General features: G+C 47.8%; 1 protein-coding gene across 2 annotated transcripts in view; it reads left to right on the top strand.

Annotated features, from left to right (window-relative positions):
• Maml1 (mastermind like transcriptional coactivator 1) overlaps positions 1-3,821 on the top strand; it is a 33,615-nt gene extending 29,794 nt beyond the window's left edge. For both annotated transcript variants that reach the window (XM_051167418.1, XM_051167417.1), the window contains one exon: positions 2,052-3,821. In XM_051167418.1, the coding sequence (XP_051023375.1) occupies positions 2,052-3,025 (974 nt within the window). In that variant the 3' untranslated portion in view covers positions 3,026-3,821. The remainder of the gene's footprint in view (positions 1-2,051) is intronic.
• Positions 3,822-17,160: the final 13,339 nt, after the last annotated feature.

Below are 17,160 nucleotides of genomic sequence, written 5' to 3'. Positions count from 1 at the left end.
CTGTCCCAAAACAAGGAGGACAGCCCCTGAGGAACTATGCTTAAGCTAAACCTTTAACCCTCCACATGCACAGATACACACATGAACACAAAGGGCAGACAGCAAGTTTCCTGAGGACAAAGGCTTGTGCTCAGTAAATACCTGGTAATTCCATGCTAGATTTCTGCCTCCCTCAACCACATTATGTCATAAACAATAGGGTGAGAGGCGTGGCTTCAGCTATAGCCCTTCCCACGTGGCTACTGCCTCATCCAAGTCACCCACAGCCACATCCCAAAACTCAACTGCAGTCTCAGGCTTTACTGTGTGGCTCTTGACACACCCAGCTATGGCTAGCTGCTTAATGTCCCATAGCTTGTCACAGTTCTGTCCCTTCACAGCCTTTTGTGTTCCAAATGCCCTTTAAATTGCCATTTTGTGAAACCTGCATGTGAGTGCACATTTATGTGTACATGTGTGCATTTGTGTATGTATGCATTGTGAGTACGTTTATCTTCATGTGTGTATGTATGCATTTGCATGGACACACACATGCATGTGTGTTTTGTGCGTGCTCAAAGGTCCTGTGCATGCTAAGTAAGCGTTTTGCCTACTGAGCTACACTCCCAACCCTAATGTCAATTCTAAGCCCTCTTCTTTCAGAAGATTTTCCAAATGTTGGGCACAAAGCCTTCAGGCCCCTGCATTTCCTCTAGCCTGCTGTTCAGGCTTTGAGCTTTGACCTTGTCACACCACCACACTGTGGTGGTGGCTTTGCCTTTCACAGACAGATTCTGTTTGTCTCAAAATTCTTAGTCCCTAGCTAGATCCCAACTGAGAAAAAAACAAACAAACAAAAACGTTGCTGGCTACTTGATAAATAAGTGGACAAGACACGGCTTTCCCCTCTGAGCTTCATTCCACCCTCTGTCTGTGAGTACTGTCATTGTCGCACTGCTCATAATGTGTGAGGTTCTGACTCTTGTGCCTGTGGAAAAGGAACCACAGCTTGGGTCTCAGAGATATCTCCACCATGGTAGTCGGGAGTGCAACATGGGCTGCTAAGATGGCTCGACAAGTAAAGACATGTACCACCAAGCTTGATGGCCTGGGTGTGGTCCCTAGGTCCCATATGGTGGCAGGAGGGAGTTTTCTATTGATTAGTTTTATGTCATCTTGACACAAGTCAGAAGAGGGAAGAGGGACTATTAATTGAGAATTTGCCTCCATAAAAGTAGCCTACAAGCTGAGTGGTGGTGGTGAATGCCTATAATCCTAGAACTCAGGTAGGCGAATCTTTGTGAGTTCAAGGCCAGCCTGCTCTGAAAAGCAAGTTCCAGGACAGCCAGGGCTACTCAGAGAACCCTGTCTGGAAAACGAAACAAAAATGCCCCAGAACCTTGCCTACAGGCCAGTCTTTTTTTTGGGGTGGGGTGGGGTGGGGAGGGGAGCATCAAGACAGGGTTTCTCTGTGTGACCTTGGCTGTCCTGGAACTCTCTTTGCAGACCAGGCTGGCCTGGAACGCATAGTGATCCACCTGCCTCTGCCTCCCAAGTGCTGGGATTAAAGGCATGTGCCACCACACCAGGCTGTGGGACATTTCTTAATGATTAATGTGGGAGGGCCAAGTCCACTGTGGGTGATGCTTCTCCTGTGCTGGTTGGTGTTCCTGGGTGTAAGAGGAAGCTGAGTGAACAAGTTGCATCCAAGGTTCCTGCCCTGAGTTTCTGCCCCTGACTTCCCTGAATGATGGACTACAAGCTAAAAGATGAAATAAACTGCTGGATGTGGTGATGTACGCTTTTAATACTAGCACTCGGGAGACAAAGGCAGGGGGATCTCTGAGTTCCAAGACAGCCAGAGTTACATTGTCAGAAGCTGTCTCTGGGGAGAAAAAGATGAAATAAACCCTTCGCTCCCTAAGTTGCTTTTGGTCATGATGTTTATCACAGCAATAGAAACCACACACACACACACACACACACACACACACACACACACACACACACACACACGAAAAGAAAAAGAAAAATGCCAACTTGATTACTAGAACTTTCTTTCTGTCTTCTAGGACCTTCTGCTGCTGTGCCTGGCATGAACAACTTGGGTCCATCCAATTCGAGCTGCCCTCGAGTGTTCCCTCAGCCTGGGACTCTGATGTCAATGGGTCCTGGACATAGCGCTGTTTCCTCTCTTCCCTCCAGCTCAGGCCAGCAGGACCGAGGAGTGACCCAGTTTACTGGCTCCCAGAGCTTGCCTCAGAACAGCCTTTATGGCATGGCCTCTGGCCTAGCCCAGATAGTTGCTCAGCCCCCAGCACAGGCTACCAGCACACATGCCCACATTCCACGGCAAACCCCCGTGGGCCAGAATGCCTCCGCTCCAGCTGCCTATGGACAGACCTCTCTGGGGAGTGCTGGCCTCTCCCAGCAGCACAATAAGGGAACCATGCCTCCTGGTTTAGCAAAGCCTCAAGTCCCACGGGTGTCAGCAACCATGGGAAGCCAGAATGCCTCATGGCAACATCAGGGAATGCCAAACTTGAGCAGCCAGACACCTGCAAACAGCAGCGTGAGCCCCTTCACCACAGCTTCCGGTTTCCACATGCAGCAGGCCCACCTGAAAATATCTGGCCAGCAGTTCTCCCAAGCCATGTCCAACAGGCCCATGGCCCCCATGAGTTCAACAGGTACAGCGGGATCCTTGCTGCCCCCAGTGAGCACGCAGCAGAGGAACAGTGCCCCTGCCCCTCCCCAAGCAGCCCCACAGCAAGGCCTGCCTGGCTTAAGCCCTGCAGGGCCTGAGCTAGGGGCCTTCAGCCAGAGCCCCACTTCACAGATGAACAGCCGGGCGGGGCTGCACTGTGCTCAGGCTTACCCTGTGAGGACCATGGGCCAAGAGCTGCCCTTTGCCTACAATGGACAGCCAGGCAGCAGTGGGCTGTCCAGTGTGGCTGGACACACTGACCTGATCGACTCGCTGCTGAAGAACAGGACTTCTGAGGAGTGGATAAATGAGTTGGATGACCTTTTAGGGTCACAGTAATGGAGATATTTGTGGTGTTTAGTCATCTTACATTTTTGTTCTCAGATTCAAGAAAGAGTGACTACTTTGGACCAAAAGCCCATGGCCCAAAGAATTGGGCCACAGCTGAGGCCAGCTCTGGTCAGTACCTGCTGGTCCACTGGGCTGGCCCAGCCCATTGGCATCACTACCTGGGTTTGGGACAGCAGGATAGAGGTTTGAAAGGTGGCTTCCTACCCAGACGACCAAAAAAGCCAGTGGGAATAACTAAGCCCCACCATGTTGGGCTTATCAAGAATATGTGCCATGTTTTTTATCAAGACTTCTCCACTTGCCTCAAGGCTGGGAACAAACTTCTGTTGAAATTTTAAATAGGATTATTTGCATTTTATAGCATAGAAGTAATTTTTTAATTTAAGATTTTTAAGCAGATTAGAATAGGTGGTGGTTGTATTTGTAAGTGGCACTGGAAACCTAGAGTTTCCTTATGAGTCAGAGCCTTTTTTATTTCTGCTCTGTCAGCTTTCACAGTCACTGGGAATCACTGCCATAAGTACAGGCTCTGACTGCAGATGCCAAAATGGTCAGGATGCCACAAGATTGTAGATCTAGTGGTCCAGATAAGGTCCCTCCTCAAAGCTCCTCCTACTTCCTGGCTGCCACTCTTGAGGACACTGGCCCCCTCAGAGTCCCCTCCATGCCCTGGCATGGCTAAATGCTGAAGTGGAGATGTGCAGTCCAGCCTTCTGCTCGTCTCTGACAACCGTATTTACAGTAGAAGTGCTGCTGTTCCGTTGTGCACGTGGCTTTCCTCCTCCGCATCATCCCCATAACCCTCCTTTCTGCCTCCCCTTCCTCTTCCAGCCAAAATGGGGAAACAGTGACTGGCTTTACTGCATTAGAGGAAGATTCAAACTCCTTAGGGAGCCTGAGCCTGGCATACGCTTGGGGAAAGAAGGCTGCAGGCAGCCTGCTGTCTAGGAGTCACTTTATTCTTTACCTGCCAGACTTCTGCTCTTCCACAGCTGATGACTTGCACTTTTAAAGTGGTTTTATAACACTAACCCATCCTTGCTAAAGACATGTCTGACCAGAGAAACCATGGAATAGAATATGGCATGTGGGCTTCTGACAGCAAGATTGAGCACTTGTCCTCATCACAAGCAAGATGCTGAGCACATAGACCTGAAACAGGAGGGTGGAAGGAAAGGTGTTTTCTGGAGTGACTTCCAGGCAGCGTGGTCTAGGGGAACCAGAGCTCCTCCCATTGTCCTGGTGTCTCAGCCAAGGAAATGACAAGAGCAGCCTGCACACTTGGAGGAGTCAGAGGGCATGCACACTGCTAACTAGTTTGCACCAGCAGTGCCTTTCACTGAGGGCAGCTGAGCTCTCAGGTCCTTGTCTCATAGCCATTGCTCCTGCTACCCATTCTCCCCAGAAACTCAGCTCAGCTCTCAAAGAAGCAGGTGTAGACCCCTCTGATAGGTCCTCAGCTGTCTGGGGAAGAGGGTAACGTCAGCGGGTTCTCTACCAAAAATAGGGCCAAGGCTGAAGACGGATCCTGGTTCCTCTTCCAGCCTTCTGCTATAGCTGCCACCTCCTGCCTCCCTTGCAGGGGCACACCTGCTGGCCCCAGCACTCTACCTTAGCCCCAGGCTGGCCACACAGGCAGTGGGCAGCTCACTGCTGCAGTGTCATAGCAATAAAATGTGATTATTGGGGTCCCCCCAGAGCTGCCCATGGCTTTATTTATGAGTGGCTTTGAGGAGTTGGGAAGAGGTGACCCACTTCCTCACACATCCCATCTTCTCAGAGCCATGACTCAAGAAGAAAAGGGTGCTCGGACTTTCTTATACACATGTGCTTTGTGTAAATAAATGTTTACAATTTTATATTGAAGATGAAATAAGTGTTAGAGCGTCCAACTGTATATTTTTTACTTTTATAGATTTTAAAACTGATCCTTTATATGTGTTTGGAGCTATGATGAGTTTTATGGCAAGCAGTTGGTATTGTTAACCTTTTATGATCATCAAACATGCATAAAAGTCCTATTAATCCCCCTTACTCTGCTTCCCTTAGCTCTGGTGTACACCAAAAAGAAATCTTTACTTTCCTTGTGTTATAAAAATAATAAAAATATTTTACTAGTATGGAAACCACCAGTGTGTTTGACTTCTATGGGGTGGGATAGCATTTCCCTGATTTCCTCACTGAGGGAAAACTCAAAGAAAAGTAGCTGTTAGATGGAAGAGAAAGGGAGCAGACATCCAGACATGCAGTTATTCTGGGATGGAGTGGTCTGTCTTGGTGGGTCCCAAGTCACCAGTCAGATGCATCCAGTAACACTCAGAGCATGTTCCATTTACCAGAAAGAGAAAGTACGCATGGGCAGCCAGCCTGGATCTCTCTGAATTTTTGTTTCTCCTGGGCCAGCCTGCTAGACGAAAAGGTGCCCTGTCAGCAGTGAAGACTCAGGCTCTAAAAGGAATAGGGCCAGGAGGCAGCTCAAGACCTCACTGAAGCTAGATGGGGCCAATTATGGTAAGCCCGTGAGAGGATGAGACAGAAGAATCACTTCAAGTTCCAGGTCAGCCTGGGCTACAGAGGGAGACCTTGTCTCAAACACAAATACATTGGTGTGCTTATCATAGTAAGTGTCCAGGCTGGAGGGGTAGTTCCTGACCTTTCACGAATGAATGAGGGCGGGCCTAAGGGTACCTACAGCCAGTTCCCTTCTAAGATGCTCAGTTAGTGATTACTCTGCTTTTCCATAGTGCGAATGCAATGTGTAGTCAAGAGAAACTGCTTCAGAATTGAGTTTGGGTGTTTTCCCAGTCCACCCACACAGCACTGCCTCCTCATGATGCTGGGCTGACGCAGTGCAGCTCATGGGTGCTGCAGCATCTCCAAGGAAATGCTGTTGCTGAGCTGGCCATGTGCATAATAATAAATCTAATAAAATTAAAGCCAGGTGTGGTACCGCATGCCTTTAATCCCAGCACTCTGGGGAGGCAGAGGCAGGCAGGATCGCTGTGAGTTCGAGGCCATCCTGGTCTACAAAGCAAGTCTAGGACAGCCAAGGCTACACAGAGAAACCCTGTGGGGGGGGGGGACTAAAACAAAGGAGCTGGGTGGTGGTCCCACACGCCTTTAATCCCAGCACTCAGGAAGCAGAGGCAGGTGGATCTCTGTGAATTCGAGGTCAGCCTAGTCTACAGAGAGTCTAGGAAAGCCAAGGTACACAGAGAAACCCTGTCTCAAAAAAACAAAACAAAACAAAAAAACAAAAAGACAAGAAATTAAGCAAACACGTTGAGTATGAGCAGTGTAGAGTGTGTCTAACTTTTACCACTCAAGAGGCTGAGGAAAGGCTCATGTGAGTCAGCCGAGGAGTTCAAGGCCAGTTTGAGACAGTACAAAGGAAATGAAGAGGCTAAGAGTTGGAAGGGTTGATTTTTAAAAAGGAAAGATGAGGAGTGGGTAGTTGCCTTAGCAATTACTGGTTTCAGTTCCTAGCACCCACGTGGCACCTCACAACCCTCTGTAACTCCAGTGCTAGGGGATCAAATATGCTCCTGTGACTCTGGGGGCATCTGGCAACACGTGGTGCACATACACGGAGGCAAAAAACACTCAAAAATTGTTTAAGGGTTTATTTATAGTGTTCTGCCTCCACATAACACCCACAGGCCAGAAGAGGGCACCAGATCTCATTATAGATGGTTGTGAGCCACCATGTGGTTGCTGGGAATTGAACTCAGGACCTTTGGAAGAGCAAATAGTGCTCTTAACCTCTGAGCCATCTCTCCAGCCCCTCAAACAATCGTTTGTTTGTTTTTTGTTTTTCAAGACAGGGTTTCTCTGTGTAGCCTTGGCTGTCCTAGGCTTACTTTGTAGACCAGGCTGGCCTCGAACTCACAGTGATCTGCCTGCCTCTGCCTCCCGAGTGCTGGGATTAAAGGCGTGCGCCTCCAAGACCAGCTCTCAAATAAATCTTACGGCAGAGAGAAAAGATTGGCATTGGATCAGTAACAGGAATGGAGAAAGAATCCCAGAGAGCCTGGAGCCGCTGAAGTTCTGCTCACCTAATTACCATGGCAACACTGAGAGAGCTGCAGCTGCCAAGGCCAACTCCAAACACCCATCACTACTGCCATGAATAGCAACGGTAACACCCAGTAATCACCAGCTCACACCAGTTCCAACCCCAAGCCTAGTATGGCAAGCAGCACTGGCCAACGTGGCCTGAAGTCTGAAGTGCCTGGTGACAGGGCCAAAAAGATTATCTCAACGGTAGAACGGTTTGATGTGAGAAGCAGATAGGAAGCTGCACATGATGCACTCCCTTTAATCCTAGCACTTAAGGGGCATGGGAGAGGGGTGGATCTTTGCTACTTTCAGGCCAGCCTGGTCTACACAATGAAACTCTGTCTCAAAAAAAAACAACAACAAAAACCAGGCAAGCCCCTGGAAGTCGCTGTGGAGTTCAATGCTGACATAGAAATGGATTTAAAGGCAGCCAATGTCACAATCCCAGGGGGAGGGACAGTCCACAGCAGTACACACAGCAAAGGGACACTGTAGATACTATCTGCTTCCTAGGGTCCTTCATGCAGTTATCAGCAGGACTACCCCAGCAGTGGGGGAAGGGATGTCACTTCAGCACTCCTGAAGGCCAGGCCCAACACCACCAGCCCTGTTCCCTACTGCAGGGAGTATATAAGAAGACTGCGCAGACCAGTGTCCAGCCCCCAAAGCTTGGAGAGTGATGGAGTCTGCTACTTACAGACCACAGGTCCACAAAGCCTTCCTTGCCAAGGCCAACCTAGAGGGGATGGCAAGGAAAGTCAAGGACCCAAAGTCAGCAGCCAACTCAGGGTCAGTATCGACAACTTCAACTGGCCACACAGATGCCAGAGAGCCACAGGATGACACAAGACCAAAGCTGCTGGTCCTCCAGCTGAGAACCTGACCCCTCCTGAAGCTGAGCAGGGCAAGGCTGAGCAAAAGCTGGCCTAACATCTCAGCCATCGTCTGATTTTAAAAATCCAAGAAGAAATGAGACTGCAATGCCATTTGTAAGAAACAACAGAAGCCTGGGTGCAGAAAACCTCCAGTGCTCAGTTTTTGCCCATTGACCAGAGAGAGACCACAACTACCCACATCTCCACACAGCATGGGGTTGCCATCGTGTTTGCCAAGGTAATGATGTGGTAAGGATGCTCTGTTGCTTTCTTGTCACAGTGTTAAACACAGTGGACAATCCCCTCTTGGAGAAGAAGGGGGTCACTTCATCTTACAGCTCTCAGGTCACACTCCACTTGAGCAAAGGGCAGGAGCTCAGGGCAGGAACCGAAGCGGCAAGAAGTCAAAGAGGACCTCTGCTCACTGGCTCACACTCCAAGGCTTGCCCAGCTTGTTTACTTACCCAGCCCAGGACCACCTGCCCCGGGCTGGCATGATACACAGAGGGCTGGGCCCTCTCACATCAATCTTTAATTGAGAAATCACTCCCACACACATGTCCACAGGCAAATCTGATGAAGGCAATTCAACTGAGGTTCCTGCTTCCAAGGTGACTTTGGTTTTTAGCAAGCTGACAAAACTTAACACAGTTTACCCCCATTTCACACACAAAGCCTCACTGTTACACCATGACAGCTCTTCTTTTGCTTGTGCAAGATCATGTTAATATTAACATTAAGCATAGTATAATTTTAGACTTTAAAAACTTAAAACATTTAAGCCAGGTGTGGCGACGCACACCCCTAATCCCAGCACTCTGGAGGCAGAGGAAGGCAGATCTCTGTGAATTTGAGGCCAGCCTGGTCTACAAAGCGAGTCCAGTACACAGCCAAGGCTACACAGAGAAACCCTGTCTCGAAAAAGCAAAACAAACAAATTCAAACATTTAGCTGGGTGTGCTGGTACACACCTTTAATCCCAGCATTCAGGAGGCAGAGGAAGGAAAATCTCTGAATTCCAGGATGGCCAGAACTACACAGAGACTGTCTGGGGGTGGAGGGGTGGTAAACAAGTAAAAAAAAAAAAATCAAACCCACAAACAAACAAAAAATGAAAAATAACTAAGATGACCCTTTGGATCCGCAAAGCCAGTAGCATATGGAAGACTCTTACACATTACCAGCTTGAGGTGCAGCCTTGCCCTTCCCTCTCTCCACTGGGCCACAGCTGACCCTCAGTAAATACTTCACAGAAGATTTTGCCCCAATGATGCCAGTCTTTTCTTAGTCACAGCTGATTAACGCAGAATCAGTTGTCCCAGTGACGCAAAGCTTTCACCTCCTCAGATTTTTATTCCAAAATATCATATGAACAGCCCTCTAAAGCAGCGGTTCTCAACCTGTGGGTCGCAACCCTCTATCACCAAAAATATTTGTATTATGATTCATGTACATGATCACATATAATTTTATGGTTGAGGTCACCACAACATGAGGAACTGTATTAAAGGGCCACAGCGTTAGGTAGGTTGAGAAGCACTGCCCTACAGCCTCACAACCGGGGAGCAGTTGGGGGGTTACTATCCATGCTCTTGGCATTATCTTCCAAGCGCTCGCAGCAGTTCAACCAGCTCTGAGCGTTCGGTGGACTTTCCTGACCAAAGCTCCAAAAGCCTCCACCTTCCTCCGATGAACAGCCAAAGTTTAAAAGGTCATATCCTGCCAGACCTAATCCCAGTAGAGGCAGGTAGATGTCTGTGAGCCCGCCTGGTCTACAGAGAGTTCCAGGACAACCAGGGCTACAGTGAGAAACCCTGTCTCAAAAAACTAAAAGTCAGCCAGGTGGTGGCGGCGGCGCACACCTTTAATCTCAGCACTTGGGAGGCAGAGGCAGGCAAATCGTTGTGAGTTCGAGGCCAGCCTGGTCTACAGAGCAAGTCCGGGATAGTAGTCAAGGCTACACAGAGAAACCCCGTCTCAAAAAAACAAAAAGAAAACCAAAAGTCAGGTCCCTCTCAGCAGCATCCCACGGTCCTTTTACCAACCTCTGCTCTATTCTTTCCTGTTTCTGGGATGAACACTGTGAGCAAAAGCAATTTGGGGAGGAGAGAGTTGATCTTAACTTACAACTTGCAAGTCATACTCCACGCACAGGGACAGGACGCCTGGGCAGGAACTTGGGAGGTAGGAACTGAGGCAGATTCACCAAAGGACGCTGTTTACGGGCTTGCTCACTCCTACAACCCAGGACCACCTGTGCAGCAGTGGCACCCACCACCCATAGTGGGCTGGGCCCTCCCTCCGTCCCACATCAATCATTAATCAAGAAACTATCCCACAGACTTGCCGACACACCCATCTGATGGAGGCCGTTTTTCAATTGAGGGTTCCTCTTCCCAGGTGACTCTAGTTGATATCAAACTGACAAAAACTAACTAGCATAACTGATAAACATATTGTTTTGTTTTGCTTTGTTTTGAGACAGGGTGGCTGACCTGGCTGTCCTTGAACTCACAGAGCTCTTCCTGTCTCTGCCTCCCAAGTGCCACCATGCCCAGCCAAATAAACATATATGGGGGTGAGGGTAAGGGGTTTCAAGACAGGGGTTCTCTGTGTAGCCCTGGCTGTCCTGGAGCTCGCTCTGTAGACCTGGCTGGCCTTGAATTCAGAGATCCCAAGTGCTGCGATTACAGGCATGCGCCACCACGCCCAGCTTACTGAGCAGATTTTTCAGGCACAATTTTTCTCAACACGCCTTTAATGCTTTAATATCATTTCATATCTGGTCAAGATGTGACTTTTTAAATGTATTTATTATGTATACAGTACTCTGCCTGCGTGTACACCTGCACACCAGAAGAGGGCACCAGATCTCATTAGAAATGGTTGTGAGCCACCGTGTGGTTGCTGGGAATTGAACTCTGGACCTTTGGAAGAACAGACAGTGCTCTTAACCTCTGAGCCATCTCTCCAGCCCCAAAATGTGATTTTTAAAAAAGAACACCATTTTAAATTTCTAGTAAAAGTTTAAAACTTCATTTTTTAAAGAAACAGTCGTTTCTTCCCTGCTCCCCCCGTCCCCCGTCCAACAGGTCTCTCTGTGTAGCCTTGATTGTCCTGGACTTGCTTTGTAGACCAGGCTGGCCTCAAACTCACAGCAATCCACCTGCCTCTGCCTCCCGAGTGCTGGGATTAAAGGTGTGCGCCACCACGCCCGACTCTAAAACAGTTACTTTTAATAAAAGTCTTAAGTGATTTTACAAAAACATTTTAAAAATTAAAAACAAAATAAAGCTAGAGTTGTTCCTGCAGTCACACACACACCTCTAAAGCAGTGGTTTAGAAGGTGACACCAGCCGGGCGTGGTGGCGCACGCCTTTAGTCCCAGCACTCGGGAGGCAGAGGCAGGCGGATCGCTGTGAGTTCGAGGCCAGCCTGGTCTACAAAGTGAGTCCAGGATGGCCAAGGCTACACAGAGAAACCCTGTCTCGAAAAACCAAAAAAAAGCCGGGCGTGGTGGTGCACGCCTTTAATCCCAGCACTCGGGAGGCAGAGGCAGGCGGATCGCTGTGAGTTCGAGGCCAGCCTGGTCTACAAAGCGAGTCCATGATGGCCAAGGCTACACAGAGAAACCCTGTCTCGAAAAACCAAAAAAAAAAAAAAAAAAAAAGAAGGTGACACCAGCCGGGCGTGGTGGCACACGCCTTTAATCCCAGCACTCGGGAGGCAGAGGCAGGCGGATCGCTGTGAGTTCGAGGCCAGCCTGGTCTACAAAGTGAGTCCAGGACAGCCAAGGCTACACAGAGAAACCCTGTCTCAAAAAACAAAAAACAAACAAAACAAAACAAAAAACCATCCTGAGCCTTAGGAGGGGAACTGGAGTGACAGACTAGAAAGCACCAAGTGTGAGCAAGGCACAACTCCACCTCTGTACTCTTAGGGGCTCAGCCCAGTGGAGGCTGAGGCAGGAGGATTACAGCAAGTCTGAGACTGGCTGGGATGGTGTGAGACCCTGACTTAGGAAACAAGAAAATTAAAAGTGAAAGGCAGGAGAGTTATGAGTCCCGTGTCCAGATACTGTGGGAACTCTTTTGAACTCCACCTTCATCCAGATATTAACTGGAGCGGGGTGGGTCAATCCAAGGACAAAGGTCAGAAACTGCTGACAGCAGTGCGGTCTCTGCACATCTCACTTCATAGCAAGCATGCAGCAGACACCACCCCACACATAGGCATAGGGCTATTGTGTAACTCAAATGCTGATTTCTGCACCCCCACCCCACATCTGGTTGCAGTCCTAGTTCTGAGAATCTCCTATCTCAATCTTGTATAAACATTGCTCCCCAATTGTTCCATGATACGCCAATAAAGCAGCTTACAGGAAAAAAAAAAAAGAAGAAGAATCAAAAGAACCGTATTTTGCCAGGCATGGTGGCGCACATCTTTAATCCCAGCACTTAAGATGCAGAGGCAGGTGAATCGCTCTGAGTTCGAGACCAGCATGATCTGCAAAGTGAGTCCAGGACAGCCAAGGCTACACAGAGAAACCCTGTCTCGAAAAACAAACACACACATACAAACACACACAAAAACACAACAAAAAAAAGTACCGTATTTTTCGGACTATAAAATGTACCCAACCATAAGATGCACCCAGTTTTTAGAGCAGAAAAACAGTTAAAACAGCAATCAGACCATAAGGCGCACCCTAACTCCCCCCCCCCACACTTTTGGGGGGAAAAGTGCATCTAATGGTCCAAAAAATACGGTATGCACTATAGGCCGGGTGGTGGCGGCACACACCTTTAATCCCAACACTCAGGAGGCAGAGGCAGGTGGATCTCTGGTCTGGTCTACCGATAAAGTGCCAGGACAGCCAGGTCTACAAAGAGAAACCCTGTCTCAAAGGGAAAAAGAAAGTGTGCATCATCATGCCCACACAAAGGCCCTTCCTGCTCCAAGTCCTACTCCCAGTTGGTTTTCCTCAAATCTAAGTGGGTCATAGTGGGATTCCCATGTGAAATCTGCTGCCTTTAGAACCCAAAGGGGCCAAATCTTTTTCTATTTCTTTCTTAGACAGGCTTTCTCTGTGTAGCCTTGACTATCCTGGACTCGCTTTGTTGACCAGGCTGGCCTCGAACTCACAGCGATCCGCCTGCCTCTGCCTCCCAAGTGCTAGGATTAAAGGCGTGTGCCACCACGCCGGGCTTTGTTTTTCTTTTTTGGGAGAGGGTTCCTCTGTGTATCCTTGGCTGTTCTGGAACTCTGTAGGCCAAATCTTATTACCCACTTTCAGTGATAAATGGTTAAAAATCCCAATAACTTACATTTCTTTTAAGGGGGCCCCTGACACTACCAGATGGTAGACCTCCCTGAGAGAGCAACCCTGAGACCCCAGCTGTGTGCAGGGTTCCTCACCCGCTGCAGTGTTTGGTCTTATCCAGCCTCCAGTGGCTGCAGCATTACTTGCCCAACATGTTAGTTAACATGATGTTGTCAACGTAATGGCCCAAGTAGATCCTACAGAGCGTGTTTCCCCCTGAGCCATGTGTGATGGCTCACATTTGTAATCCAGCTCTCAGATGCAGGAGGATTGTCACAAGTTGGAGGCCAGCCTAGTCGTATATAGAGATCCAGGGCAGTACAGGGCTGTACAGATACACCCTGCCTCAAAAACCCACAGCCAAACAAACAAAACAGGGTTTGCAGGATAGGGTGTCACTCAGTTGGGAGTGCGCATGCCAAGTGTTTGTGGAAATCAGGGTGTGACCATTGTCCAAAGGACAGAAGAACCAGAAACTCAAGGCCATCCTCAGCTACAGAGAAATTTCAAGGTCAGCCTGGGATAGACTCACTCTTCAACCAACCAACCAACCACAAGAGGAGCAGCCACCTAACATGAACAGTTGTCACGCAAAACTGTCTGTGTGGAAGGAAGGTCCCTCATTCCACAGGCAGCTGCGCTGAGGGCAGGGGCGGTTGCGGATGAGGAGGCGGGACCCGTGAGTATCTGAGCATCACACTCTGTGACCACAGAGCCCAGCAGCTGGCAGCCAGCACCCACTTGGCTGAGTCTGCAGGAACGTACTGCTAGTAAGGGCCCCCTTGCTTCTTACAGCGGCCAGATGGTGAAAGAACTGATGTCACCATGGGAACCACCCATCCTCTGCATCCTTCAAGGGGGCTTCTAAGTCTTCCTTCCTGGTTACCATAACGTTCTGGAGTTTCTGTTTTGTTTTGTTTTCTTATAGTGCTGAAGATCAAAATCAGGACCTTGTGTGTGCCACTTACAAATTCTAACCATGCAGCCGAGGCTAGCCTTATACCCAACCACTTACAAAGTCTCACCATGCAGCCCAGGCTGGCCTTATACCCATGATCCTTTTGCCTTCACCAACACCCAGATCACAATATGATTTTTGAAACTAAGAAGACACTTTCTGTACATACAAGGCCCACATGTGAGGATACAACCAACCTTGAAAGACAGCTATTCAGAAAACAAACACTTGCAGGGCACATACAAAGCCCTTCCATGGGCATTATTTCCCCAAACCATAAAAGTATTTACACAATGCTCATGTCATATTAATAATTATAAGCGAGGGCTGGAGAGATGGCTCAGCAGATAAGAGCACTGTCTGCTCTTCCAGAGGTCCTGAGTTCAATTCCCAGAGACCACATGGTGGCTCACAACCATCTATAATGAGAACTAGTGCCCTCTTCTGGCCTTCAGGCACACATGTGGGCAGAATACTGTATAAATAATAAATAAATAAATTTTAAAATTAAAAAAAAAAAAAAAAAAAAAAAAAAAAAGAATTATAAGCCAACCTAGCACTGGGGAGGCAGAGGCAGGTGGATCTCTGTGAGCCTAAGGCCAGCCCGGTCTACAAAGCAAGTCCAGTACAGCCAAGGCTGCACAGAGAAGCCCTGTCTCAGGAAACAAACAAACAAACAAACAAAAAATATATACACACACACACACATACCATCTAGACATCGTTAAAGCCCATAGAAGGGTGTGTATAGCTTACATATAAACACTAGCCCGTGTTATACAAAACTTATGTTTACAGATTTTAGCATCCAAGGGGTTCCTAGGACCAGCAGGCCCTGATGGATACCCAGGGATGACAAACTCTCCATAGTGAATAGCAGATCAGATTCTATTTGACTGTCTTACTCTGATACCTCTCAGTCTGTAAGTCAAGGAATCAAAGTGGGGTTCTGCCTGCATCGGGGAGGCTTGTGGGAAGGGTGCTCAACTCAGGTTGTGACTCATTATGAGGAAATGGTACAGAGTGGGCTAGAGGTGCAGCTCACGCGGTGGCATACTTGCATGAAGCTCTGGGTTCAATCCCTGGCATCAGATAGAAGCCAGGCACAGTGGGAACAGCTGATACGCCAATAAATAAATAAATTAATTAATTAATTAAAAACCAAAAGTTCGGGCTGGAGAGATGATGACTCAGTGGTTAAGAGCACTGACTGCTCTTCCAGAGGACCCTGGTTCAATTCCCAGCAGCCACATGGCAGCTCACTGTCTATAACTCCTGTTCCCAGGAATCTGACACCCTCACACAGGCATACAGGCAGTCAAAACACCAATGCACATAACATGAAAATAAATAAATATTTTTTTTTTTTTTTTTTTTTTTGGGGTTTTTTTTTTTTCCAAGACAGGGTTTCTCTGTGTAGCCTTGACTGTCCTGGACTCACTTTGTAGTCCAGGCTGGCCTCGAACCCACAGCGATCCGCCTGCCTCTGCCTCCCAAGTGCTAGGATTAAAGGCATGCGCCACCACGCCCGGCTAATATTTTTTTTTTTAAAAAGACCAAAAGTTCAAAGTCACCCTTGATTACAAAAATAAATAAATAAATAAATAAATAAATAAATAAATAAATAAATAAATAAATAAAACATGGTAGCGGGGACACACAAACAAACGAACACACGTAGATTGGGTCAGAATAATGAAGACAAAGTATTGCTATAACAACAGTACACACTCCCAAAAATAGGTTTTGTAGAAGCAGCTGAGGGTCAGAAAGGGAAGTTTGTTTCCAAGGCCACATGGACTGGAATCCCAGGGTCCCATCGTGAGAGACTTCCTTCAGAGCTTGTCAACTGTGAACGCCACGTCTAGACATGTGACGTCATCACAGATGGCAAAACAGTGGAGTTGGTTTGTTTGGCATCACCTTTTAAGAGGGACACGAAAGGATTCAGCTATAACTGAGATCCTTCCACCCGGGTGGCAAGCCTCCGTCCACACCCTGCAGGCAGTCCCGACTCTGAGCCCCACCTCCAGTCCTCTTATTTCTTATTTTGAAACAGGGTCTCACTAAGTTGCAGGTTTTGAATTTGTGGTCTTGCTGCCTCTGCCCCACCAAGTGCCAGGATCATAGGTGTACATGACCAATTCAATATTGGCTTTATTTTAATGATGATGACATAAAAATATTTTTTAGGGGCTGGAGAGACAGCTCAGAGGTTAAGAGCACTGACTGCTCTTCCAGAGGTCCTGAGTTCAATTCCCAGCAACCACATGGTGGCTCACAACTATCTATAACGTGATTTGATGCCCTCTTCTGGCCTGCAGGTGTACATGTAGGCAGAGCACTGTATACACAATAAATAAAGATCTTTTAAAAATATTTTTTTCCTAAAGATTTAAATTAAAATGTTCACATTTTTCAACAAAGACTAATAAATGGAGTCTGCACATATATAAAATAATTATATACCATGACCAAATAGCAATTATAGCAAGAAAGGAAAGTTAGTTTAACCTTTAAAAACAAAACAAAAAACCAGCCAGGCATGGTACCAAATGCCTGTAATCCCAACCACTAGGTGGGAGGTAGAAGCAGGAAGGTCAGGAGTTAAGTCATATCAGCTAAGTACATTGTGAGTTTGGGGGCTAGCCTAGGCTACATAAGAACATGAAACCTTGCCTCCTGCCCCCATACCAAATATACAATATTGATTACAAAGACACTAAACAGTGTCAAGATGATGAAAAAATCCACACGTGATGGCGCACGCCTTTAATCCCAGCACTCGAAAGGCAGAGGCAGGTGGATCAATGTGAGTTCGAGGCCAGCCTGGTCTACAGATTGAGTCCAGGACAGCCAAGGATACTGGCTGAGAGACCCTGTCTCCAAAAACAACAACAACAACAAC

Source organism: Acomys russatus, chromosome 25 (genome assembly GCF_903995435.1).
Source record: "Acomys russatus chromosome 25, mAcoRus1.1, whole genome shotgun sequence".
Classification (NCBI taxonomy): domain Eukaryota; kingdom Metazoa; phylum Chordata; class Mammalia; order Rodentia; family Muridae; genus Acomys; species Acomys russatus.
The sequence above is the reverse complement of the archived record's forward strand: the minus strand, read 5'-3'. Positions and strand labels throughout refer to the sequence as shown.